General features: G+C 37.1%; 1 protein-coding gene across 1 annotated transcript in view; it reads right to left on the reverse strand.

Moving 5' to 3' along the window:
• Nucleotides 1-26,787, reverse strand: part of SCFD2 (sec1 family domain containing 2) — a 190,987-nt gene that overhangs the window by 122,853 nt on the left and 41,347 nt on the right. The window contains exon 4 of the mRNA XM_027735944.2: nt 14,694-14,869. Within this exon, the coding sequence (XP_027591745.2) occupies nt 14,694-14,869 (176 nt within the window). The remainder of the gene's footprint in view (nt 1-14,693; nt 14,870-26,787) is intronic.

Raw genomic sequence — 26,787 nt, forward strand, 5'->3', positions numbered from 1 at the left:
GATTGATGATGTTTCAGGATTTGGGCATTTGCCAGTTGCAAGTTAAAGGAAATTATTTATTTTTCTTTAGCGCTACACTGCTGCCATTAACTGTATCCCACCCCTTTTGTTTACAGCCTGTCACTGAAGCCACAGTTTTATTTTAATGTGGTATAAGCACTTGTCTGGGGTTGATAGTGTAAGTGATCTAGCAGAAGTCTTGCACAAAGAACAGCACTTTGCACAGAAAACACGCAGCCTTTACTTCTGAAATTATCCCTGCCACTGGTCCAGACAGAATTTTCTTCTCCCATTTAAATGCGAACTTCAAAGCCATAATTGAGCAATGGGGGCTGTCATTTTCCTTGTGGTAAAACTACATTTATTTAATCCCTTTAAAAACAAACAAACAAGAAAATTACTTTGACCTTTGCCTTGGTGCAAGGATTCTGATTTGAAATGTGTATTACATGTCTAACGCCCTGTAACTGTGTCCAGATGAACTGGGTCAGATTTATGTGCAATTAGGAAAAAAGGAAAACAAAGCAATTTAGTTTTCATGTTTGTTAATATCAAAACATCTTGTAGCAGCATTAAGTTTTAAACTGAAACACACAGAATAATGAAAAAGTAAGATAACTGGAAAAGGAGTGACCTGCTAAAAACTGCATTGAATAAATAATATGCACTTTCTCACTTGGATTTTTTTCTGGTTTAAACTATTCAAAAATGTGTGTTTGAATGTCCCCACTTTGGTTGTTCATAAGCCACAGGGAGGTTTTTTTGCATGAACTCTTCAACCTGAGAGTTTTAGCAGAAAAGCTCCTTTACAAGACTTAATTAAAAGCAGGTTTAAGTCGGGGCCCTCACTCAGTCTGGGTTTTATTTTGGCCTTCTCTCTGTGTCAGAAGTCAAGTCCCAAAAGAGAAATGAAGTTCATTATTGAGTCAGGAGAATATTTTCTCCTTCATTCTAAGCCCAACTAAACATGTTTCAGGTTTGAGTTTGGGTTTAGGTATCTCCAAATGAGATTTTATATAATATGCACCTAAGGGCAAAATGTAAGAAGATGCTAATCATGATTTTTAACTTTGCCCTACAAAATAAATAATGTGTGAAAATCACACTGCAGTATTCTTTGCATGCAACTGGTTTGATACAGGGAACCACATATTCTAAACAGATGGCATTCACAATGCCTATACTCCACACCATCAGACGTTCACGATAATGCAACGCCATTGTCAGGAAGCGTGGTAAATAGTCATGCAGTCACACTATAAAATGCACTGAGCAATGTACCAAACCAGAACAGTACTGGCAGATCTCTCGGAAAACGTTCAACTTTTTCCAGAATGTTTTCTGGAGAGTTTCTTGGACATTTTTGATATTGAATACTATGCTAGCAATTTTTAAAGCATGCCCTCCTCAAAAACAAGATTATATTTGATCATGAATAACTATAAAAGAGAGCATTCCTATTCATTCCTATCAGTCATTCTGGTGCAAGGAACAAGGACCAACAGTCAAGCAGTTAATCACTTCAGTTAACAGGAAATGTAGTGTGTTATCACTGGTGGTTTTGTAACTGGACAGTAGACACAGCCTAGTGTATCCTGTTTGCAACCAATAGAAGAAGCAGATGCAAGAGTGTGATATTTGTCATAAGCATTTTTAAGAACAAAACCATGGTGATGTTTTTCAAAAGGCCTTTGAATGTTCACCAGATGTGGAGCACATGTGGCCCTTGAATGTGAGAGAATAATGCGACAATAAAGTTGAATCAATACAACATGTGCCAATAATCACACCAAGATGACATGCAAATGCTTTAAAAACAAAAATATGTAAATTATTTTTAGTTCTTCAGGACAGAAAAACAGGTCACCTGGTCATCCATGAGTTGCTGTTTCCACCACTGTTTGAGAGCCCATGTGCTTGAAATTTGGTTCTCCCTGTGTGAGATAGCATCTAGCTTTTGTATTTTTATGTAAGAAATTCCATTCCCCTGCCACTACTTACTGAAAACATTTAAGAGTTAAAAGATTTAAGGGTATCCTCTGGCTCTACGTATTTTATGAAAACTCCTATGACCAGCACATGCAGGAAAAGGACAAGATAACTGGTGCCAGGCAAGAGTGCTTTAGTCATGTCTTAGAACTGCGTCTCCTCTTTTGACTTACAGAAGGGAAACAGGATGAGAAGAGGCACACTACTCCATGCTTATCTTTTCTTCTCCAAGTCCACCCACCAGATACTAAAGAAACCATTGATTTTGTGCTAGTGATCACTTCTAAAAGAGATTTTGCTCCAGCCATGAAGAAAACACAAATGCATAATGTGATAGGCTAGGCAACAATTAATTTCACAGAGGCAACAAAACCATTTGCAGCTGCTGACGTTTGAAGTTCAAACTGCTAGTCTTACATCGGTGAATTCCTACATAAAAAAAATTTCATTCCATGTAGCCACAAAAACTCAGTGAAATCAGAACCTCAAGCTTATCACTGAAGTTTTGCATCCTGTTAACAAGACTTCTGTTAACTCCTGTTAACAGCTACTCTGTCCCCTGAAACACATGGTTTCCTTCCCAATCTATACGTTTGTTGCCAATGCATGCAGTCAGACCCCTACCAATTAAGAGCTGGCACATGTGTCTTCAGTACATTCAACCTCTTCTCTGCAGTGAACAAGCAGATGAAACTAAGCCAGCATGTAAACAATGCAAAACTTGGCCAGTGACTGACACTGCCTTGAAGCAGCAGCAGTGGCAGTGTATGCCCTTGTGTATCTGCTGCCATCTCTGGAGATGCAATGAGAAGTCGTAGTGAACCATTTCTCTCCTACAGTTGGTAGCTTTGAAAACAGTCTTTTTTTCCAGGGGACACAGGAGAAGAAGTATCAGCTTTCCAGTAACAGTGGCAAAAGCCAACCTCTCACTAAGACAAGCTTGGAGAAACAGAAGATAAGAGGACACAGAAGGTTATAACTGAACTGTTCTAAAGCTCTCCAGAATTGCTGTGGAATGCAGAGTACTTGAATGTCATGTACTGACTCCTTGAGTATTGAGTATTTTTTGTGGAATTCCAGAAATTAAATGATGTGGACAGAAAATACATCTACAGAGTGAGGAAAAGCCTACACGGAGGGGAGGCAGGATAATTAAATTAAGTGAGAAGGTTAAGAGAGCTTTTAATTTGTTTTTTTTATTCTTTTGCTACAAGAACATGTATTTTGAATTTTATTCCTATGTATCATACAGTTACAATAGAAGACTTACGTCCAGCTAAGGTTACTGTCCATTACAGATAATGAACTTTAGGTAGCGGTACAAGATACCAAGGATTTTAGCTTTTTAATTTTTTGTATTTATTACATAAGCAGAGACTTTCAGAGCTCTTATCACAACTGTATCTGTTAAAATAGATATAAGAAAGAATAATGAAAAAAAATTCACTTTCAAATGCAAACAGAACTAAAACAAATCAAGCCAGTGAGAGCCTGGACACCAGGGACACCACAACCGTTATTAAAATATCTGTTAATAAAGAGGCCATTGAGGACCTGTGCCAGTCTTCCTTGGTGATCCTTTATGTTAAGAACACTTTGACCCTAGTACTGGAAAACAATATTTTGAGCAAATACATTTAATAGCTACAGCTATTCATAGTTACAGATAACTTAATACAGTGCCTACATCTTCCCAAATTTAACTGTGTCATCTTTGTTTCTGTGTTGCAAAAGAATACTGGGTTAAGAAATTCAGACAAATCCAGAAACATTTTTTAAAAACTAAAGGAAAATGCTCCTTAATTTTGTCAGAGAAGAACACTTCTGCTCTGTTGGAAAGGCAGCAGTACTATGCAAGGGTAAGTCAGATGCAACTATGAAGTATGTGTGAATTCTTTGCTGCCTATGGCTTAGCAGTTATATTACTTTCCCTAGACTTGGGGAGGGGTAGGGAAGAAATACTAGAAGAAAATCTGATGGGTAGAATTAAAACATGTTTGGAGAGTTTCTCATCTCTGGCACATTACCTTTTCCTCTTCTCTTACAAATGCCCTCGTTAAAAAGAATTTGAAACTTTTCCCTTCCCCAAAGACCCAGACTGTCATTTATTACTTAACTGTTATCTACATTTTATTCTCCCGAAGGATAAACCTACATCAATGTGACAGTTGCACTGAATGGCAATGGTTTATGGACCAAGTCATTTATTTATTGTAACTACAACCATATGTTTTAACCTGCTACAAAATTATTAAATACTTCCCATCAATAGTCAGTCCAAGTCAGATTTCTATACTGAATTGCTTAATGTGAATGTACAGCATTTCTGTACTTCAAACAAACAATGTGAGGAGGTAAACAGCAGTTAACTGTATTCATGCCTTATTAGACACAGCTGCACAAATGGGCTGTCGCATTTCATTAGAAAATACTGTGCAAGTTTTATGTGTACGTGGTGCCCTTCATTTCTGCAGGCAACATGACTACTTTAAATTACAGGAACAGTCACAGAACCATATGCTATTTGTTTTAAAGGCACACAAAGGCAAACAATCTGGGTGGTGCAGGGGGGACATCCAGAGGGAAATTTAATTTTTTCTTCTATGCCTACCACATTTTTAATTAACAAAGTATTCCTATTAAATACACAGAACAGTAAACACAGAGAATACAATGCTACAGGAGCCTCAGATAAGGTAAATGCAGGTAAATTTATAGGTATGGAACAAATATTTCCTTTTGCTTTTTGGGGGAAGGTGGGGACAAATGAGAATGAAGCAGTCTTGTTACACCAGTGTCTTGTATCAGCCTTCACAGTGCTCTGTGCCGAGCCAGGAACACCACAGCCAGCAGGCAGCTTTGAGTATAAATCCACTTTTGTCAGGTCTATAGTACGCTGACTTTAATGCTCTTGTGCCCACAAACATTGCCATGAGGTGAAACAGGCAAGCTTCCAAAGAGACATCTTCTTAGATCGAGAAAGTTCCTAGAGAAACTTCATGGCAATAAAAGGTAACTTTGCTGAAGAGATGTGAACTGGAGAAAATCTAAAGAAAGACAACCACTAGAAGAAATCTCTCTTGACTTCCCAGGAAAACTCAGGATCATGTGGGAAACACCTACTAGATTGAGTTATTTTTCTGTTACACATACCTTTGGGACAGCAGATGTAGTAACCTCTTTAATTAAATTCTAGTATTCTACACTTCTCCAAGGGGAAAGAGTTAGATTATCAACTCTGTTTTAAGTAGAGCTATCTGGTCATCTTCAAGAGGATGCACAGCAGTAAATATTATACAGGCAGACCTCTGGCAAGCCAGATCTGATTTTAAAAGTTATTCTTCATGGCCTACTGCAGAGGTAAAATTCCATTAATATCGTGCTGGCTGAGTCAGCATGTTGCCTTCAAACAAGACTTGCTTTTCTAACCTGGACAAGGAGAGTTAAGCCTTCTTTAATGGAAGGGAGCAAATGATATCAAGAAAATCTATACATCTGCAAAAAATGATGTAATAATAATGAACAAAAATCTACCATGGCTCCATAGTTGGACTGAGACACATCAACTTGTTGTTTAGTACTGTCTCTTTGTGTAGCTTTGTGCAGCTTCCTTTGGGAGTGGGGTTGTCATTGAAAACAGGCAACAACAACAGAGTTTTGTGAGTTCTCTAACACACCTCCAGTTCCATTTCACATGTAAAAGATAAAATCTTAAGTCAGGAAAAGCAGTTAAGTCCAAGACCACTCCGATCTCTGCTGGCCTGAAAGCTCAGAAAAGTAACACCACCTTGCTTTCCATCAAATAAGCGAAATCAAATTATGAATATACTTGCTTTCCTGATGAAAGTAATGTGCACCGGTATGTCTATGCATGCTCCATGTGCACAGAAATGTCTGTGATCCAAGGAAGTCTGAGGGCCAGTTGAAAGGGAAATATACAACTCATTAAATTGGGGAGACAGAGGGAATGCGATGTGGCAGCCCCACTGTTAATTTTGCTATAGCCCATGGTAAAGTTTTCATTAATTTTCAGATGTGTTGTTTCTCTGCTTTTTCCTTGCTAGCCTGTAGGAAATAATCAAATATATCCTCCAAAGGAAGGAAAACCAAGCTGACAAACCAATATGATCACACTCAAACCCGGATATACAGTGCTGGCACCATCAAATTGGTTTTCAGATAAAAGATTTGATTGGTGATTACTGCCTTTGAGCTAAGAACCTAAATGATAAGCAGTTCCTATAAGTAAAGTTCTCACTATACACTATGCTTTGTGGTGTTGATTTCATTATTATTACAACAGTGTCTGGAATCTTACCTAGGGAGGACACATGGGCTGTGAAAATAAGGCAATACTCATTTCCTTAAAGGCTATGATATAATTAGTGAAAGCATAAAAAAGTCCAAAAGGAAATGCAGTCCTGCTCCAAACCTGTAGAAGGGGAAAAATCCAGTTAGGATTATTAGCTAAGAAATCCTACGTATCATGTTCAAAAAAACCCTGCCTTTCTAACTCAGACTATGACAAGCCGAGTGAACCATCTCGACTGAAAGCATTAAAAAAATTACAACAAACAAATCTTTTTATCAGATAACCATGAGTATCATAATGAACAAAATGGATACAAAATTAAATGCTAGAGCATAGATGGAGCTGCCTAACTTCCCATCTCCATTCATATATGACTTTGCCTGCCAGTAACACACAATTAACATCAAATTAATGAGTTTATTAGCATAGACTTAACACCACAATAACACACTTGATTCAGTACTCAGCAAAATCTTGCCAATTAACTTGTCTATCAGGAGGCTGATGAATGGGTATTGCTAATGGGATTTCTGTAGTTGAGAGGCAAAAAGATGAATCTGTAGTCTTGCACTGCTTACCTGTGACCACAGAAGCCACACCTAAAAAGGCACTGCTTACAAATCCCTTCCTCCCAAAATAAAAGATGCTGCTGCCAAGAGTGCTTGATGACTCCACTTTGTTAGATCCAAAGTAGTTCATGTCATTTTTCTGCAGGTTAATAAGCCATGAGATTTGCCCAGACTATTGGAAATAATTCTCATGTTTTAGGAAAAGCATTTTTATAAAACCTGTTTCATGTATGACAGCCTGTCCTGTGCAACTCAAAACAGAAAGAAGCAAAACAAATTTCTTTTGTGAGGGTGTCAACAATCTCCTTCAGAAGCAGGGACTGGAAATCAGATCCTACATCTAATGGAAATCAGGCAGTACACAACTCTCATCAGTGGAGCAATAGGTAGAGCAAAGCAAGGGCTTACTGGGAGTACACACAACAAAAACTGCCTCTTGGAGCACAATTATCTGTGCATGAGTAAATGGTGACTTGTTCAATACTGTAAATATTGTGCCTCCTCACGACTCCTCTACATATACCAGTAGGGATTCAGGGCATCTGTCTTTCAGTCCCATTAATGTTATCTTTTACAGAAAGTAAGCAGTTTATGTTACAAAGGTATTAATTGTTTAAACTTCTAACAAAATAAATATGTGTGTATGTGTAGAGGAGGTAAAAGTCGTTTTCTGGTTTCCCCCCTGAAAAGCTGGGTCCCATTACAATCATTTATACATTGGAATTCTTTCATTTTACAAGAAATATTTCGGTTTTGTACACAGAACTTTAATTTAACAGTTTCAATTGACTTAATCTGTTTAGCCCCTTCTTCCCACAAAGCTTTTAAAATTTTATTGATGTAGACATTTGTTCACTTAAGAAAGACATTTCTTCATTAAGTGCTCATTTTAGAGGCTCTAGGTGACCTGTGTCTGGATACAAAATACTAGCTCTTTCACAGGATGAGGAAGGGAGGTCTCTGTTTTTTAAATAAGAGGCACAATGGCAGTACTTTGTAACTTTAAGACCATATGAAAACACATTTCTTTGACAAGAATACAGAAAGATATTCTTAACTCCCACGTGATATCATAACCACACTTAAAATATTTTAAACTCTTGTCAGCCAGAGTTAGAAAAACTTAAACTAATTTTCTTTCAACAGATTAATAAATTGTCTGTAAAAATAGCTTCTGTTCACTCTCAAAGCATTTATTTAATGTATTTTATTTTGCTTTCAAAGTAGTCTGAAAAGAGCATTCTACTCACAGAAAATTATTTTGACTAGAAGAATTGTATCTACACATATAGATAGAATTTATATACCTATAAAAGAATTTATATGTGTAAATACACATATACACACATCTTTTTTTTGAGCAAAACTTGTTGGAATGACTTAATTCTGGCATGCCAAACCTGTGAAATGGTTCATAATCAAGCTCTCTTAGCACATGGAATTGAGTTGTAACCAATAAGCTCCTCCTCTATGGACTGTCACAGATGGTGCACAAAATCAAACACACTCAAAAGAGCTCATCACTTCCTCAAATTTAGTCCACTGTTTTTGTTGTATTGCTGTAACACTGAGGTGTTCCCAGCAATTTAGGGCTCTGTTTTATAGAAATGTATAGAAAACACATAAATACAACTGAATTCTTGTTAGAAACAAGGTATCATGAATGTAAGAGGCATTGAGCAAGCAAAAGAAACAATCTGAGACCATATGAAGCAGGTGTCAGGAAGTAACACTATTTCATGGTTTGTATACATCAGTTTTTAAGCAAGGCAATGAAATGCAACATAAATTTTATACAGAATAAATACTTGCAATGTCAAAAATATAACATGTAGAAAGGCAGAATCCAAATGGTTTACATGTTCTGGACATGACTCCACTTTAAATGCAGCAAGTCTAACAAACAAATGGCTAAATAAGACCTTATAGTAAATAATTTGGAACTTTAAGTAATTGATGTATGACTATTTTCACTTTGTCAACAAATTACATTTTATCCTCTAGTGTCCAAACTTCAATCTCATCCAAAAGGTACCAAATTCCAAAGGATGACCTTTGCAATCAACATGGTATCATGCAAAACTCCCACCAAGACAATTAATTCCATATGCAGCTTTATGCTGAAATGTGACTGATTAAACGTCAAGATTTATGTTTTTAAATGTAAAATCTCTAAATACAGGCAGCTAACATCATGGGTCTTCTTTCCAAATACTGTTGCAATATCTCTTCTAAAGACATTAATTGATCAACATTGTAGGCCACCAAAAAGACTATTTATTGCACGGAGCTGAGCTATGTAATTATAAATTACATGTTGACTAAAGCAATATAAATAATAACAACAAGGAATGTCACTGATCTTAATCTATTCTATGTAGAAATAAAGGTCTCTATGGTTGAACTATGAATTATTCTTGCAGAGCAAGAGGAAGTACTTCAAAAGCTTTTCTATTTCCTCACTTTTTTTTACCAAACTGCTTGCTTCAGCAGCCTGAAACTGATGCTTAAGCTTTTGGTTTATTCCAGCTTAGAGTCAATAAAAGTCATCCAGTAATTATTGTACCCTGTAGAGAAGCATGAAAACTACAGTGAGTTCTAGGCACAGAAAATTTGCAAGCTGGTGTCTTAAGAGTTTCTAAATTTATTGGCAGAGGGTTCTGTGCAGGCACGCATATGTGAGCAACGCCTACCATAATATGTGCAAATAAATAATAATGTCACCTTTGATGAAGTAATGAGTCATGCATACCCTGCATTTGTAAAAATGGTAGAGAACCACAGCACAGAATGGAATGGTTACTAACAACCTAGCTATTAGATCTTGCTACTGAAACATTAACTACAATATAAAATACTCAGCTGTACTGCAGTTTTTCCACTTCTTTTTTTTTTTTTGTGAGTTTGCACTCCAATATTCATAGGAGAAAGAATGATGTCATTTTATTAACCTCATAACCACTTTCCGCCAACAGAAAAGTAAAAACATTGGAATGACATCTGGCACGAAGTTTCTGTTTCTCTTAAAAACATGTCTGTATTTTCTGTTTCTCAAGACACCAAGGACAAAAATAAAAACTGCCTTCTGACAAATTTTACAGCACCAAAATGAGAAAATAGAAATAAAATAAAATTTGTTAAAATTATTTAATTAGTACTTGGAATTTTAAATATGAAAATACTATACAGTCAAGAGCCCTCCATGTAAGTATATGTACACAGCTTCCACCACCAGAATATTTGACCTACTTATATTATTACCAGGAGTCATTAAAAACTTTGCTGAAATATTACAGTGTTCTCTTTCTTATTACAGCAAAGCTTTGGAAAAAGAAGAGTCGAAAAGAAAAGGTAAAATTTAAAAAACTACCAAGTCATCCTTTGAAAAGGAGTAAGATAACTTTAGAAGATAATGATTTTGATAGATACATCACATATTCTATACCGAATTCACACATAATAACAACTTCGATATACAGATCGATGGCAGCCTATCTTGTGAGACCTTTGTTTGCTAATTGGCATTGCCACACTGTATTGGTTTTTCTAAGCAGTCAAGGTGATGTGCAGTGCCCACCTGCATATTCTTGACAGAGACTAGCACAGAAGTAACACACTGTTGAGCTAGGTAGGCTGATCATGAGCTCAAATCCAAGAGCAACAGGACTGTCAGGTCAATTGAATAGCTGTCCACAATATCTGCTAGAAACAGGCCATTTCCAAACTCACTGATGACATTTCTGATGCCTTAGCTGTAAAATGTCATGTATGGGAGCACTGGCTAGATCATCAAAGCACTTATCTCAGAGACAGTGCAGGTCATTAAAAGAGTCAAAGCTCAGAGGGGACTTGGTCCCAGATCAAGGGACGTTAAGTGTGAGAAGTTGGACAATTCAAATAGGTGAAAACTGAAACGATTTTTAGCCAGATAGGCATCATAAAGGTAACCATATCCACCCATCTATACAATGAAGCTGTGAATGTGTTAGGGATCAATTTTATGGATTTGTTGGTTTTGTGGGGCTTTTTTAGTATGATTTAGTGTGAATTTAATTCCAATTACTCTTGAGATTATGTGACATTAATCAGCATCACAAAACAAAACTTTGACAGTTCTGAGATCCAATGGTAGCATCATAGCATCATGGTTTCTAGGTCAATGCTGAAGATGTCTAATTTCATGGTAAATTGTGAAATGCTGGTCAGCAGGTACAAAAACTCTGTGCCATGAAAAAGAAGCAACATTTCCCTTCCCAACACTATAATAAAAATGAATTTAATAATCTTCCAGATTTCCTTATTTGAGGCAATATGGCTATTTTAAGACAACAGTGCTGGTATATTTTTGCAGTTTTAAAAGGAAGGTTAGACATCTTAAAAAAGAAGAAAATATCCTCATCTTAAAGAAGAAACACCCACCTCCCCCTCTGGGGAGAGGTCACTGAATAAAATCCAACCTTGGAATTTAAATGGATGGGGCTATTAACAAAATAGACTACTACTCAGTATGATGAGTACTTTACTCTTAAATCTGAGAGCAAAATTATGCCAGAACAACGCAGCCAATTCTAAGAGGTAGCACCCAGCCCAGGCAATTTCAGAGCAGCGCCCTTCGAAGAGGAACAGCCCTTTTCCTTGAGTCATAATTATGGCCCCATTCACACTGTCTGCTGCTTACTTTTAAACTGAATTTGGAGGCAGAAATCACTCTCAGTGAATATATGAGTATTATAAGATAAAAACAACATTTTTTTTCTCTCACAGTGTCACATATTATTTACCCTGGAGATGGCTCCTCTTGTGCTTTTGTATTTTATGGGCCCATCCTGCTTAATGAACTCACATTAAAATCATACATTTTAGAAGAAGAGGGGTATAGCTAAAAAGTATGGAGTGGTAACACTCTTTCTTACTTTGCTACCTCCCTAAATATTAAACCCTCTCTTGAAGGAAATTAAGGCAGTTGCATGAGGAATACCGGGGAGTTACAGGCAGTCTGGTGTAGTATTTAGCTTGTGTTCCCCTTCCCATCTATCAGTTTTATGGATGGTCAGAATCAGAAAAAATAGAAAGAGGACCCCAGTAGAGGGAAAATACGATGGGGCAGGATATCCCCTTGATAAATAGGATATACTGTTTCAATTCACACATCATTTAAAACTTCAGGGTAGTGAAAGCTCTATCATGTGCAGAGGTAGAGCAGCAGAACATAGAGAAAATTTGTGATCAACAAGGTTAATCATTCTAATGCATTACTCTTAACCAGCACATGATCCTCTTTCCTTTGAGGTCAAGGCCATGATTCCATCGAAATCCAATTTGGCTCTCAGACCATCCATCCATCCCAGTTAAGGAGAGGACAACTCTGTGGTAAGCATGCAGGTGCACTTCCAGTCAAAACCAAACTTTCTTGATGCAGATGTAAAAAATTCATTGAGCTAACGTAAGTCTGAAAAATGTAGTAAGAGATCTTTAGTTATGGTAAAATAGTAGAAGTGGGCTGTTTTCTACCTCTAGCAGGACATTTTAGAACTGAGTACCTGCAAGTGAAAGGAGTGAATCAAGAAGCAAGGAGAAAGAGAAAAACAGAAAAGATTATTCAACGTAAGAGTTAGACTAAAGGCTTCTTGTCAACAATGTTTTTTTCTTCTGAAAAGCACAAAGTAGACTAAGCAGAGAATCATGAGACCCATCAGAGAGACCCAGCAATGACAGAAATTCCAAAACTGCATATATTTATTTTTTTGGGAAATCTGAGATTCTAACACCAGTTGTTTATACTGGGTTATCTCCTTTAACATCAGCTGGAGTTTGACATGCATCCATCACCGAAAAATCTAGAATTCCTACATTGTCAGAGCCTAATAATATTACTCCCAGCAGATCTTTCACAAACAGTTGTCTTTTATGTGGTTCCAATACACAACAGAAACAATACTACTTTCATGTTAAAACAATTACTTTTTACCTATGATTCTTTCTTATTTTAAAATACCTGAAACATAACAAATACGCTAAATAATTTCTCAGTAGTACTGCTGAAATAAACTACCATAATAAACATAAAATTTAGTGCAGTGTGCTATGTACCAACCATTCACAATGTAATGCCCTAGTTGATTTTTTTTTAAATAAAAATATCTTGGGTCTCAGTACTTTGCTCTTCTTACAAACCCCTGTCAACAGCTCAGAGACAGGCCATATGCTCAGAAAACTGTCTCCAAAACAGAGTCCATGTAATTGAAAATAACTGCTGTTTGAACTACTGAAAATGAGTATGTGCTTAAGGAACAGCTACAAATGTTAGCTTTGGCCAGCACAGTTTACCCTACTATGATGAGTGGAAGGCAGTGGGTAGAATCCAAAGCCACCTACGATTATGACAGTGCTTGTTAAATATCTCTTTTTCATGAAATGTATAGTTTGTTTGTTTCTTACCTCTGTTTTTCTACTCCCTGCTGATTTACTGCATGGTTTTTATATAGGCAGCTGTCTGTTGCTGTGAAAACAATGCTGAGTTTGCAGCTTTATTTTGATTCTAAAGCTGAACTGGTTTTAAGATGGAACTTAGCTTCTGAGAAGAGATATGTGACATGACTCGCTACAGGAGAGAGAAGGGGACTATGGGTCGTCAGTCCCATCTTCTACAGTCCAGACAAACTAAAGAATGGTTGCAATGAGTTCTTTTACCTGGGATGTGCTTGTTTTCTAACTAGAGAAAGAAGGTTGCTAATGGTATTAAAAAATATCTCAGTCTTACCAAGAGAGAATAGTTTTTAAAATGAATGTAGTCAAGAGCTTGCTACTATCTAAGTTTTGCTTTTTTTTCTCCCCAGACCATGCAGAAATTCATTGACTACAAAGCTATAAAGTGTGGGCATATTCTTCTTAAAGGATCAGGGATCTTATCCTGCTGCCAAAGATCATGGGGAGAGTCAGGTTGATTGTTTGTTTTCCACATCTAGAAAAACATGGCTAATTTTTACAGAAGCATCTGGTTTTAGTTGAGAACAACACTATATATTTCCCTCATTTAAGGCTGACTCTAACTTCAGTAGGAGTTAGCTCATGAAGACTTGCCCCTTGCTAGGGTTTCTGAACATGGTTCCTTTAAAAACAACACAATGGCAGAAGAGACAGCACAGGAAGAAAAATTTTGAGCTTTCCCTGAACTGCAGCAGAAATTAACTCTACCAGGTTCTTAGAAAAAACTGCTCCTTTCTTTGATACATCTCCAAAGGTTAGTAGGATAGAGTTCAATATACCACTAACTCTTAATTTCCTGTGATACAAAATGGTATGTAAATAATACTGTGGTTACCAACAGGATGTTGTAAAAAATGTGGTGGTGGTAAAGCTGAGGGTAGATGACAGTTGAGAACAAGAGAAACTTCACTCTCTTGTGTGCATGGAATTTCCAACTATGATTTCATCTACTCAGCAAACTACACAAGTTTTACACTGACATCATAACAATCTCCTCTCTGTATCTGATTCAGCATGTTACCTCAAGAAGCGTCTTCTGGCTGGTAGTGATAATAATAATAACAATAATCCGACTCAATGCTAAAAATTATATCATATTGCAACTTTATATAGATGTATAATTGTCACCCAATTCAGTATACCTCACCTTTAATGCCTACCCTTTTGTTTATAAAAGTCCTTAGAAAAAGCTATAAAATATTACGTATGTAAGTTCCCATTCTTTTTACCAGTTTGGCAATAAGGAACAGCTCTTTAACAAGACATCCAATACGCTTCTTAAAAAAATACAAGCTACAGAATGCAATGGAAATTCAAAAATTAAATGTAATGCATACTTGCAGAAGTAATCTCTCAAAGGCAAGGAAGTTGTCCCATTTGGAAGTCTGAGGGTGTTTCAAAGTCTGGACTGTGGCCAGTACAAGCTGCAGAAGACCACAATGGTTCTCCAAAGCTTTAAGATTATTTCTGAAAAGCTTAATGTATGAACTGAGCTGTTCTGGGGTGACTCTGCCTGTGGAAAGGAAAAAAGGAAACAGCATTCAGTGGTGGCAAATACAAACCTAATTTTTTTAAATTATAGTGAAAGGGTTATAGAGAACTGTAGAGGCTCTCTCTGCTATGGGCCTGATCCTAGCTTCACTGCAGTCACTGGGAGCTTCAGCTGCAGCAACAGGTCAGACAAAGACTTAATCCATGAATTGTGGCTTAAGGTTTGTAGTATGTCAGCTTTTTAACAATGCACAACAGATGCTGACATAATGGGCAATATAATTTTTTGTTTTCAGACATAGAGGGACATTAACTTAAGCAAGCTAGGGAAATAATACTTGACAACTGCTTCTAAAACATCTTTCTGTTTTTACCAGAAGTTCAGTGGCAATTTGTGAGCCTTTTACCTTACACCAAACTCACACCCTCTCACCACTTCCTGAGGATGCATTTTTGATTAGTCTTGACTCAAAAAATAGATATAATGTTAATGATGCGAGGAACTGTTTTCCAGAGCTGTTCTTGGAAGGGACACTTCCAAGGTGTGACTCTTCAGTTTCTGAGACGTAATTAGCATGGCATAATTTCACTGGCTAGTTGAAAATAGACAGCCCAGTGCCCACACATGGGCCTGTAGATGTCTCCTTATTAGAAAAGCATGAGGGGCACCATTTGGGCCATACAAACACTACAAAATTAGCCATTGTTCCATCCAACATTAAAGTGCAAGCTGAAGTGCTCAACCAATTCATATTTCAGAAAGAATGTCTTTCAGGAAGGAAGGTAGGCCCATGGCAGATCATCTGCCCCAAGAAAATCATCACAGGTGATCACACATGCCATCAACAGGCAACGAAAAGTTATGTCAAAACACCATCGTAGTTGCAAGTCTGCATTGTGATCCAGTTCAGGGCTGGTTCCCGGCAACCTCTGCCAATAACAAGTTATATTCCTCAAGCAAACCAGACCTAAAGAGCAGGGATATATAAATAGAGTGAGGAGGATCCTTTAACAGGACAGTCTTTGGTGCCAGGAAGACACTAGGGTGAGCTGATGCTAAGTGGTTCATGGCTGACACCACCAATCATTTTACTCAGGACTGTTCCATAAAGGAAAATTCTCTTAAAACTGCCTCTGGATTTTTTCTCTGCGTTTGGTTATATCATCACTTTACAAGGCTCCCCATCTCCCTCTATCTTCAGTGTCATATAAATGGCGAATAAATTATTCCAACAGTGAATAAATGCTGAAAGCTCCTTCTATTATTTTCAGTGATACCAAGGGCAGTCTTTGGAAGAGCATTTAGATTTGGGAAAGCTGCTAAATAAAGCAAAAGCACACAGGCTCTTTATGTGAATTTTAATGGAACGCATCAAACCGAAAAGTCAGCAAATTAACACACAAATCAAGCTGACACCACTCAGTAGGCCGGAGGGCCGACAAAAGGCTTTCAGTTAGCCCACATAGGCTAAAACAGCAACCATGGCCATGTGTGTTTTTAGACTAAACACTGGAGCTTTCAGTCTTGTTTTATTTCTTTTAAAGCTGTGTCAGGCAGATTTACACGGTGATTTGAAAATGTCAACCATGATGCCTTGCAGCATACCTTTGATAATGACTGCATTATTACCTAGAGCAGTCCTGATATATTGTAGCATATTCAAAATCTGATAACTTGCTTCAATTGAGAAAACATGCAGTTGCCAGCCTTCCCTCATATGAAACAGTAAAATAAGAGAGCTTTCAAGACTTCTGATTTCAATTAAAAAAAAATTCAAGAGTTTTGTTCCATACTGTTCCTTGTGAAAGTGAATCCAGATGCAGCACTGGATCAGTTTGAGATCCATTCAGCACCATTTTAGATAAACAATCAAACTCTTTCCCACCCTCAGAGTATGACCAAAAGAAAGTCCAACACATATGTAAATATAAGTAAAATCCTGACCTTAGTAAGTCATTAACAAAACTTACATTGGCATTACTGAGTCCAGCATCTCATCTGTGATATTTACAATACCCATGGAACCACTCAGATCATCCAGGGTTTGAGAGTTCCAGCCAATTTCTACACAGAAATCTCCCTGGATAGCTAGCTGATAAATACAACTATTTCAGAAGCTGAGGAAAGGAATTTAAGAAAGTGATTGGTGGTAATCAGCAATTAAATTACTTTTCCTGAGGCCTAAATCCTCATCACCTTCCTGCTGCTTGCTCACAGAGGGAGACTTCAGCACAACAGACTAAATTTAATCTAATCTCAACCCCACCAGCCTTTTGGATTTTTAAAGTCCCCCTGCTGTTTCAAGTCATTTTGTGTTGCAATGTGGCAGACAGGTCCTAAGAAATAGAGAGGAGATAGATTTCAATCACACCATCATATTTCAACTGTTCTTCTAAAGCATATTCTGAGATTCACAGGCAGAAGATGGCAATTACTGGCAGAAGAGACTTTACTGTAAGCATCTTGTCCTGCTCTCTTCTCTTCTTCCTGCTCCATCACAGTCATACTCTGCTCCAAACTCTACATCCACGCATAGCCAGATGTCTTGTGTGGGCATCAAAGTCTAACTTGTGAGGGCTACATTATGCTGACAAAGCATTGGATAATTTTTTAATTCCTGGATGTGGAAAAGAGAAGCATGACCTCAACCACCCTTAAGGGATTTAAAAATACTGATAACCTTTCTTGCACAAATGCCAGGAATTCCGTACTGTCTGGGAAATAACCTCTGCCATCAATACTTATCAAGCAGCACCTGTGAAACAGGTACGTTTGTCCCAAACTCTGTCATCTACTTTAAATCCCAACACAGGACTTGATAAAAACAATATCTGCTGAAAGCAATATTAAAACAAAACAAAAGCCAAACGCACACATACACACAAAAACAACAAAAAAGAAAACCCAACAACAAAAAAAACATTTCAAAGCTTCATGCCTCTTGCCAAGTACAACAAAGATGATAAAATGGGTAGGTGGTGACTGGGAAGTATCACAGTGAAACTCAAAAGTTAACAGAATATAGGAGGATGGGGAGCAGAGAAGAAAAACAGTGAGTGATGTTGACAGACTGATGATGTGGGGGAATTAATTCAGCTAAGAAACTATGCATGGTTAGTTTGGCACAATTAACATATTTGTGCACTAATATAAGAATCTTGGGCAACAGAATGAAATAACAGTGTAAGGAATGAAACTGGACATTACAGAAGTAGCAGAAAGATGATGGACTAGGGATCAGGCTCATTACTGAAGGACCTGTTCCATCCAAGAGATGCTAAATGTCAGTGTGACAAAGCAGCTCTGTGTTTTAGTACTCTGAAAAATGAAGGATAAAAAGGAAGTGATAACAGGGACTAGGCTAGTCTAGGAAAAGAGAAAACAAATATTTGTTGAAATGGTGAAATTAGCTATCTTATTAGCTGATGTCAGGAGTATGAAAAGCTTCAGGACAAATATCCAAGAAAAAAAATACATCACACAGAAAAGGGAGATAAAATGCAAAGTACATTCATCAAATAATATAATGACAAACTGATATGTAACCAGTTAACAAATTAATTATAATGCATATGGATTTAGCATAGCATTAACTATGCCATAACCATATTTGAGTGAGAAAAGGCTAAGATTAGAAGAATTGCAAGATATCTAAGAAACATCCAAATGTAGATGGCAGGTAATATGCAATAGAGAAGTACTGGTATATAATAAGAATTATTATATACCAATATATTGGTATATAATACCACATATATTATATGTGGTCATCTGTGTGCATGTACATATTTATAGTACAAATTCTGGTAACAAATGGTTCCAGAATGGGGGCTGTCAGAAGCTTGTGGAACATCATTAACATGGAGAAAGAGCAGAAGGCACAGCTGGATTGCTTTGAGCATTGGACTAACGTAAGTGGGATGAAATTTAACAGTATAAACTGCAAAATTATGGATTTTGAGGCTAGGATAAGAGCATCTGCTGTAAATGAGGAGTTAAAACCTGGAAACGACAGAAGAAGGAAATAATGTCTAGGCCTCCTCATCGTAAAAAAGCAGGTACAATTCGTACCAGGTGATATAGTTCCAGTAAAAACAAGGCCATAGAAATGCCTCAATACAAAGCCTCTCCCTCCTCGAGCACTTCACACAGCTCCAATCGCTCCCATTCTTGGAAGTTTAACTCAAAATTGTGACACATGCACAGAGAGGTTACTATAGTGATTATAAAGTTACTAAAGCAAAATAGAAATGCCTGGCTTATACAAGTTCCCTGTCCCAGCTGGAAAAAAAAAGGTCTCTATGAATACATGAAAAATATTTACATTAAGGTTCAATATTGATACTACAACTAATGGGGATAAATAAAGCATGGATATATTTACACAAGACATTAAGAAACATCCCTGTATCAACCAATCTTCCAGTAGTGGAGATGAGTTGAGGCAAACAAATTTAACTCAGTCTAATGTGAAGTTTGATGAGTATCTAATGAGCAGTTGTATAAATGTTCACAAGACTTAATTCAATACAAATGGCCGCCTTCGATCCTTCACTGCTATGATAATTAATTTGCAAACATATTGGGACATAGGAATTCTACCTCCAACTTTCAAGAATTCAGGGCAGATCTCAAAAGAACTGCAGATCACTTTTGCCAACTTCTACATTACAGAAGCTGCAGCTTGGTTTTGGTTGTTTCTTAATAATTAATTGAAATAAATAATTTTTTGTTAACTAAGAAAATAGCAGCACTGAATACCAACACTTGCAACATTGTATCACATCAAAAATAACACAGTTCATACTACATGTGATGTAGTGCATGATGATGTGCACAATTAGACTGAAGGGAAGAAGTATTTCTGTTACTAGTAAAGCAGATCATTCAAGATAAACATACTGTAGCAGAAATTACCAGCAACCGATACTAAAGGTTTGTCAAAAATCTGGTTTTGAGTAGTGAGAGTAGACTGAGTGGAAGAGAAGGACTTCCACCTCAACAGTTAAACAAAAAGTTAACTGGACAAACCACATTTATAGACATCAAGACACAATTCAGCAGTATGACCTTTTTTCCATTTTAAACTAATGCTGCAGTCTGTGTAATTCAATGTAAGCATTGCTTCAGGAATATAATTATTTTTCAAGATAGATTTACTGGTAAAAGTAATTTTTTAAATTCATAATCCAAAACTGCATATTTTTGTAACATAAAAATTTATGGATGAACAAGGTGTCAAAAGAGCAAAGGTCAGAATTATCAATGCACTGTTCCAACCATAGAGGCCTTATTTTTTCATATAACAGTTAATTATCTCCACAGTAAAAGAAAACAAGTAAAGAAAACAAGTAAAGAGGAAAGTACATTTTGTGACCAACTGAGTAAATAAGTGGATGCTCTTCCAAGAATACAGGAACCGCCAAATACACACGGCTTTAAACTTTGTTCAGTTTAATGCAAGAACACAGTCAGAGCTTCACTGGCTGGAGGCTTTTGCTGAGGTCCATTTTTCACTTGAATGGACCATGAATAAGAAAGAATCTTGGCACCCTTATGTTCACAGATGAGATTTTTCAAGTCAGTAAAGGGCTGAAGAAAATCCAGATAAATTGTTTTGCTTGTCCACAGTCTTAGGAATATAGACCCATCTCTCCCAGTAGCAATGCCGGATACTTGAGAGGAATGTAGAAAGCTCTTGTATTCCACAAAGCCAATTGGGAAACTGTACTAAGGGAGTTGGATATTTTACAAACCAAGTGAGAGCAATTTAGCAGGACAGATGATGCCCCTTATGTCTCCTTGTTAGTACAATTTCCAGATGTTGTTATTAATTCAAAATGCTTTTGTAATTCTTGGGAAGTTTCAATAGCAATCTTTAAAAGCAAGTGCCACAGAAATAATTTTATCTCAACTTTTGTTTAGCTTACTTCAAAAGTCATCCAGCCCTCAAACTATTAATAAAGAAGAGAAGAACGTCAACTAATCCCTAGTTCTTTGGAGAGATGGAAAGTAGGCCAGTAAGAGATGCTGTTTGGCTGGCTTCTCCAGAATAAGGCTCTGGACCCAACGAGCTCTAACTTACAGCAGACTGAAAGCAGAATTCCCAAGCTTATTTCTAAGAGTACATGCTCATCTCCCACAGACATGAACTCATCTGCTCTTGTCGCTTGTAAGCCTCTCCCTTTTCTGTTGCAGGAACATCACTTTCCAGATAACCCCATGGTTACAGGTATGAGCATGTCCCCACTAGAACAATCCCAGGATAAGCCCATCTGGGGGATCTCAGCAGTCCCTGAAGCACACCCCTAAACACACTGCCACATGGTAGTGGCAGCCTCCTGCTGCCTGCCCCCTGCAGCACTGTGCCATCGAGGAAGAGCTGCAACTGGCCTTCCTTCCTGGCCCTTACTGACCCCCGTTCCACCTGCCACTTTAACAACAGCTGGGGGACATAAACAGGGGAGGTCAGCCACTTTTCCCTGCCTGTCATAGGCTTTCCAGTGCATCTGAAGACGTTGAGGGTGGCAGAGTCTGTCACATGTCACACGTCTAAAGGTACAGCAGTGGTTTTCATGGAGCCATAGACTGGTGACAACTACACTGAGGTTTAGCAAATTCTGGAATAGAGGCATACACCCGGAACAAATAAAGCCGGACTCTACTTACTTATTCAACTAGCACTTGCCATGTGAGCTTAAACATCTAACCAGACTTGGCTTCAGTCTCATCAACTGTAGCATTGAGTTAGTTATCTCAAAAGCAGTGTATTCTTTATCACTAGATGTGTATGGTGCCATTAAATCCATGTTTTAACAGTGTTCCTATACAGACAATTTATATTCAAACAAATGCCATATGCTATTTTACTCTCTCTCCTAAAAAGCCTTAGTCTTCTATCACAAAGTGGAAACCATGCTTAAATATCAGTTCTGATGACTACTCTTTTGAAATTCTTTTACATGCCTTAAAACAAATAAAACCTAATCAATTATAGGGGACAAATATAACTAAAGCACTCTAATATAACAATCAAGATTTTCAGTTCTAAGCACCTAAATGCAGATGCCTAAATATGACCTCAGTCATGATTTATGAGTCCTAGATTATTTATCGTTTCATGTTTCCATAATACATCCTGAGGGATTTGATAAATATAACTGGTAGCTTACGCGTCTCAATGTGAACTGATAATTTCTTTCTTTTCTGTCCTTCAGAGCTTTGTTTTTAAATGTTCTGGCACTTCAAACCATTGTTTCCTTCTTTGTACACTCTACCATTCAGTTTTCCCTCTTTTAAATGTTAAATCAGTATGCACAAAAAAGTAACAACCCTCTCTAGCCAGTGTCTACAATATTCTCTGATTGCCCTTCCAAATATTAAAGCAAATTTTAGAACTGTTTGAATAAACAGGTGAAATCTTGTCTTCCAGAATTAAACTTTCTAGGAGCTGTCATCAATATAAAACTTCTAATTTAATGCTGGCATACCAGAATTTCCCAAATACTCCTCTTAATCGTGACTAAATATGTATCATGGTCATATTTTATTACTTACTTTTTAACTCTTCCACCAAGTTAATAAATACAGAGTACTCTGTAGGCCACATTCCAACCAGAGGGTCTCCAGCCCTTAAAAGCTGGTAGCCCTTGAAAACAGCAACTGACTGTGACTGTAAAAGGACACGAAATCTACAAATTTCTTTGAATTATCTCCAGAACACTCTAAACTTCTCGCAGAAATGAATCAACTTGTTTGTCTTAAAATAATATTCCTGAAGGACTTCAGGTGGCTTGTGCATGTCCTCATTTAGCACTACGACATATGTTTTCAGACACTGAAGTACTTCATCGTGTTCTTGGCATGCTGTCCCAGAGAAAGGGAGGTCATTGTTCTTCTTTGCTACATTATTCACAGGACTGATTATTTCTCAAATGATTTCTGGAAGACTTCTGCAGCTGAGAATATCCTAATAATCATTTTGGGCGGTAAGCAAATAAATAGGGGATGGAAAACATGATGATTGTATGAGTACATCCATATGTAATTCACCATGTCTCTTGTGTAACGAGTCATCCTTTGTGAGACTGAATGAAGAGGCTTACACAACTATGCTTGGAAAAAAAGCACTGGGCAAACCACCCAGTTTTACTGAATTGCCATGTTCCACCTCAGGTTTTACACTTAGGGACTTTGCAAGCACACCAACATGTACTGTATCTTTGGTTTAAATCCTTCAGCACAGGCTGTTCTCAGTTACACTTCGCTCCTTCTGAATTACTTTCAGCCACTTTCTTCGAGTTTGTTCCCTCTCTTTTTTTGACTAGATGGCTCAAAGCACAGTACTGAGTGTTGATTGCCACAACTACCACAGTGTTCCAGCAAAATGCAGGTGCCATGAGTTTCCACTGAATGTCAAGCAGACACCAGAGTCAGCATCTCCCAACCCGTACTCATCAACTCTCTTGCTGATGTAAAACACAGTCTCTGTGGCTGATGCACCCTACGAAATGAAGATCTCACAGCACACATTGCAGCAAGTTCTACCTTATCTTCAACCAGGCTGCTTCCCCACAGATCTAAATAACAGCAATTGCAGTGAATTTCATTTTCCAGACATAAAGAATTAGTATTTTGTTTTTCACCCAGCTACAGAGAGGCTTAAGGGACCTGCTTCTGTGTTTTAACCATGTCTTGATCATCACAAATGGACAATCTACTAGTACAGTGACTTTTTTTAAAAACCTCAAATTTAAAATTTGAAAATATTTACTTTCAAGACTGAGAAGAACTCAACATCAGCAAAAAATAATGTAAGCTTAGTGAGTAAAAAAATATCTCAGGTGTTTACCTGAAAAAACCCCACCAAATAAATTTTAGCAGAGAACAGAAAATAGCAACAAAATGACTTCTCTTCAGGAAGTTGCATCAGCATTCAGTAAGTGATGAACAGTATCCTGAATACCTTACTTTACAAATATGTGTGTATGCAAATTTTTTTTCTTTTTTTTTAATCAGCTTACTTCTACAGAGGAGGACTTCTGATCTAGCTTTATCAGAACACTGACTCATGAGTATTCAAAAACTGGAAGAAGCATTTCAACCTTTCCTGGTCGATTTGGTTTGTTTGGTATAAAAGCTGTTTGTTTAAAGACATTAGAAACACTGATTCGCTATCGCTACAGATTCCAGAAAATGAAGTAATGCTACTCGTGAAATCTCTCAAAACAGCACTAGTTACCAACATATGTGCAAATAAATGCTATTTAAATTTTTAAGCTTTAACTCAAAGTAATTTTCTCTTAATGTAAACAGTATAAAAAAATTTATAACAATACAGTTTGCATTAAACCTCTGTTTCAAAATTTCACAAATGTTTATCTGCACATTAATGCTTACTCCCATTTATTGTGAACATCATCTAAATTGCCCAGAGAAAGACCACACTAACATAGGCTTTTTACTATAGTTTTATTAAGACAAATAGACTTCATAATGAAGTTAATATAAGCTTTGCAGTATTACATTAGCAAATAATACAAATAATGAAATTATATATTTGCAGAATTCCTGCAAGAACAATACATGTGTGTTTATTTTTAAATTTTTAAGAATTATCTTCAGCTCTAATCACAACCAGACAGGGAAGGGGATGTGGCCCCAAGTTCATATTTAAGTGTTTGGGTTTACTGTCCAGAAAAAAAGTTGATATAAAAATAACAAAAAAATCAAAACTTTATCAAAAAAATCCAGACCCATAGAAGACTGTTGTCACCTCACTCTCTTCTTAAAAGGAACAGTTAAGTTAGCCAAATAGTCCTGCATCCATGTGCCAACTACAATTTAATCAAAGAAAACATAGCACCAGATTATTTCTCTGTTTCCCATCACTGCACAGGGTTCTGTGTTTCACTTCCATCTGCTAACTGTTTTATAGCAGTGAAGTGCAAAGTAAATAAGGTATGAGACACAAATATGACACGCTTTACAATTTTATTAGGGCGTGAACCATTACCCATCTTACACCACAAGAGATTACTTAGCATGCAGTACATTATTCACAGAACAAGAGAGTTGAGACAAAAATACCTTTACTGAGACTTTTTAAGCTAACTTAACCTTGGTTATTTTTGCAAGAATATGAAGTCACAGAATTAAAAATAAAGTAAAAAGAAAATTCAATAAGATCTTAGGGTAAATCATGGTAGTTGGTACTTTAAAACCAGCTGAAGTCTTTCTTTAAACTTAAATCAAGAGTGAGTAGTCTCAATATAATACTTCTTTTTTAAGGTAATTCACACAATGTATAATTCAGTAGTTATAAAACAAACAAAAAGCCCTAACCCAAACCAACTCACAACACTCAAAACAAATTTGATCAACACTTGATTTGCTAAATAAGAACAGCAAAAAGCCATTTACAGTCACCTGTGGGGAATACCTTCCTAAAATATTGTGGGAGAAATTTTGCCTCCAAATAAGCTCCTTGCAATATAGGGACTACAGAATGTTCTATGAAAATTCTATTTTTTTTCTTCAATACTATCCTAAGTAATTGCAGTTTTGGATTAAAACATCTAGTAACCTGTTCTGCTTTAAATTTATTTAATTTTGTTATGAGTCCACTTCACATTACCTATCTCCATCTCCTTCTCTAAATTAGGCAAGTTTCCTTTAAGCAGAAGGTAGGACTTAACTCCTAGGACTCCTTCCAAACTCATTCCCAAAAGCTATAGCTGTTGTTGCAGTAGGACAACTCAGTTGAGTTGTACATTCCAAACCATTCTTTTTATCTCTACACTGGATTCCAAGGTACTTCTTTTCAGATAGGATGTGTAAATGACACAGATGTTCTACTATAATTTTTTCCTCTCTTCTCACTTCAATAACATGGATTTTATTGTGTACCTTCCCAGAAAAAAAATTGCACTTTGAGGTTCAAACTGGTACTCTGTCATTAAAGATAATACAAACCAGTGCACAAATAACAGGTAGATGTGAAGTAGTGAAGTGGTGTTTTCTTCAAGTCATAAAGGAATATAACTTACTGAAAGACAATTCAGTAGGCAAAAGAGGGAGGGGAACAAGGAAAGGCAAGAGACAAATGAAAGAACCTGCTAAGTTGTTAAAAAAAGAAAAAACAAAAGCAGAAAGAAGAATTGACTGAATCAGCTGAGCAGCTACAAGACTGACAGAGTTGGATAAGAACAAGCTACCTACAGCTGCCTTTTTGGTTTTAGACTTTTCTTCTTCTTCATGAAATACACTGTATTGCTTCACCGGTTAAGAGTTCTTTCACTTTTAAATTCATTGGTATTAAAGCGTCACCATCTGTGTTTGGAGCTGGCACAGTACCTCTTTTTCCATCCTCAAGTTTTTGCTCAAATAAAACAAACGCAGTTAACAGCAGCAAACTTAAGGAACTGCACACAAGGAGTCCTCTCGTTCTTACGTATTTCCAGTGTTTGAGCAAAAGTCTAACAAGGACGATTAAAATTTATTGTTTGCTAGCACAATATTTCAACATTTGGGACACAGCAGTTTCCAGTTCTCTTTTCAACTGTAGAAACAACCTCACTCAGTAAGAACACATCTCATGGGTGACTGTAGACACTAGAAGCCTTTTGCCACACTCCACACACTGTTTTGCAGCAATCAAAATCTTCTTTTTCCAGCCCTTATTTCAACCTTTTCTGTGATTATGTCGTTGCAATAGTCTACTGGTGGATCTGTGACCTAAGTTCTTTGAACTTCGGGATTAAATGTGTCTGTCCAGTTGAACATGAATCAGTAATACGCCCCTGCACCAATGGAAGTGAAACGTATTAGGCGGCATCAGCACAAACGCAGCTGGCAGGCAGAGGGAAGTGATTATAAGCCTCTGTTTAGTACTTGTGAGACAATAGCTGGAGTATGAAGTTTTGGTCTCCATAGTACAA

The sequence above is a fragment of the Pipra filicauda genome, unplaced genomic scaffold, assembly GCF_003945595.2.
Source record: "Pipra filicauda isolate LSUMZ 115617 unplaced genomic scaffold, ASM394559v2 scaffold116_size3395265_pilon, whole genome shotgun sequence".
Lineage (NCBI taxonomy): Eukaryota > Metazoa > Chordata > Aves > Passeriformes > Pipridae > Pipra > Pipra filicauda.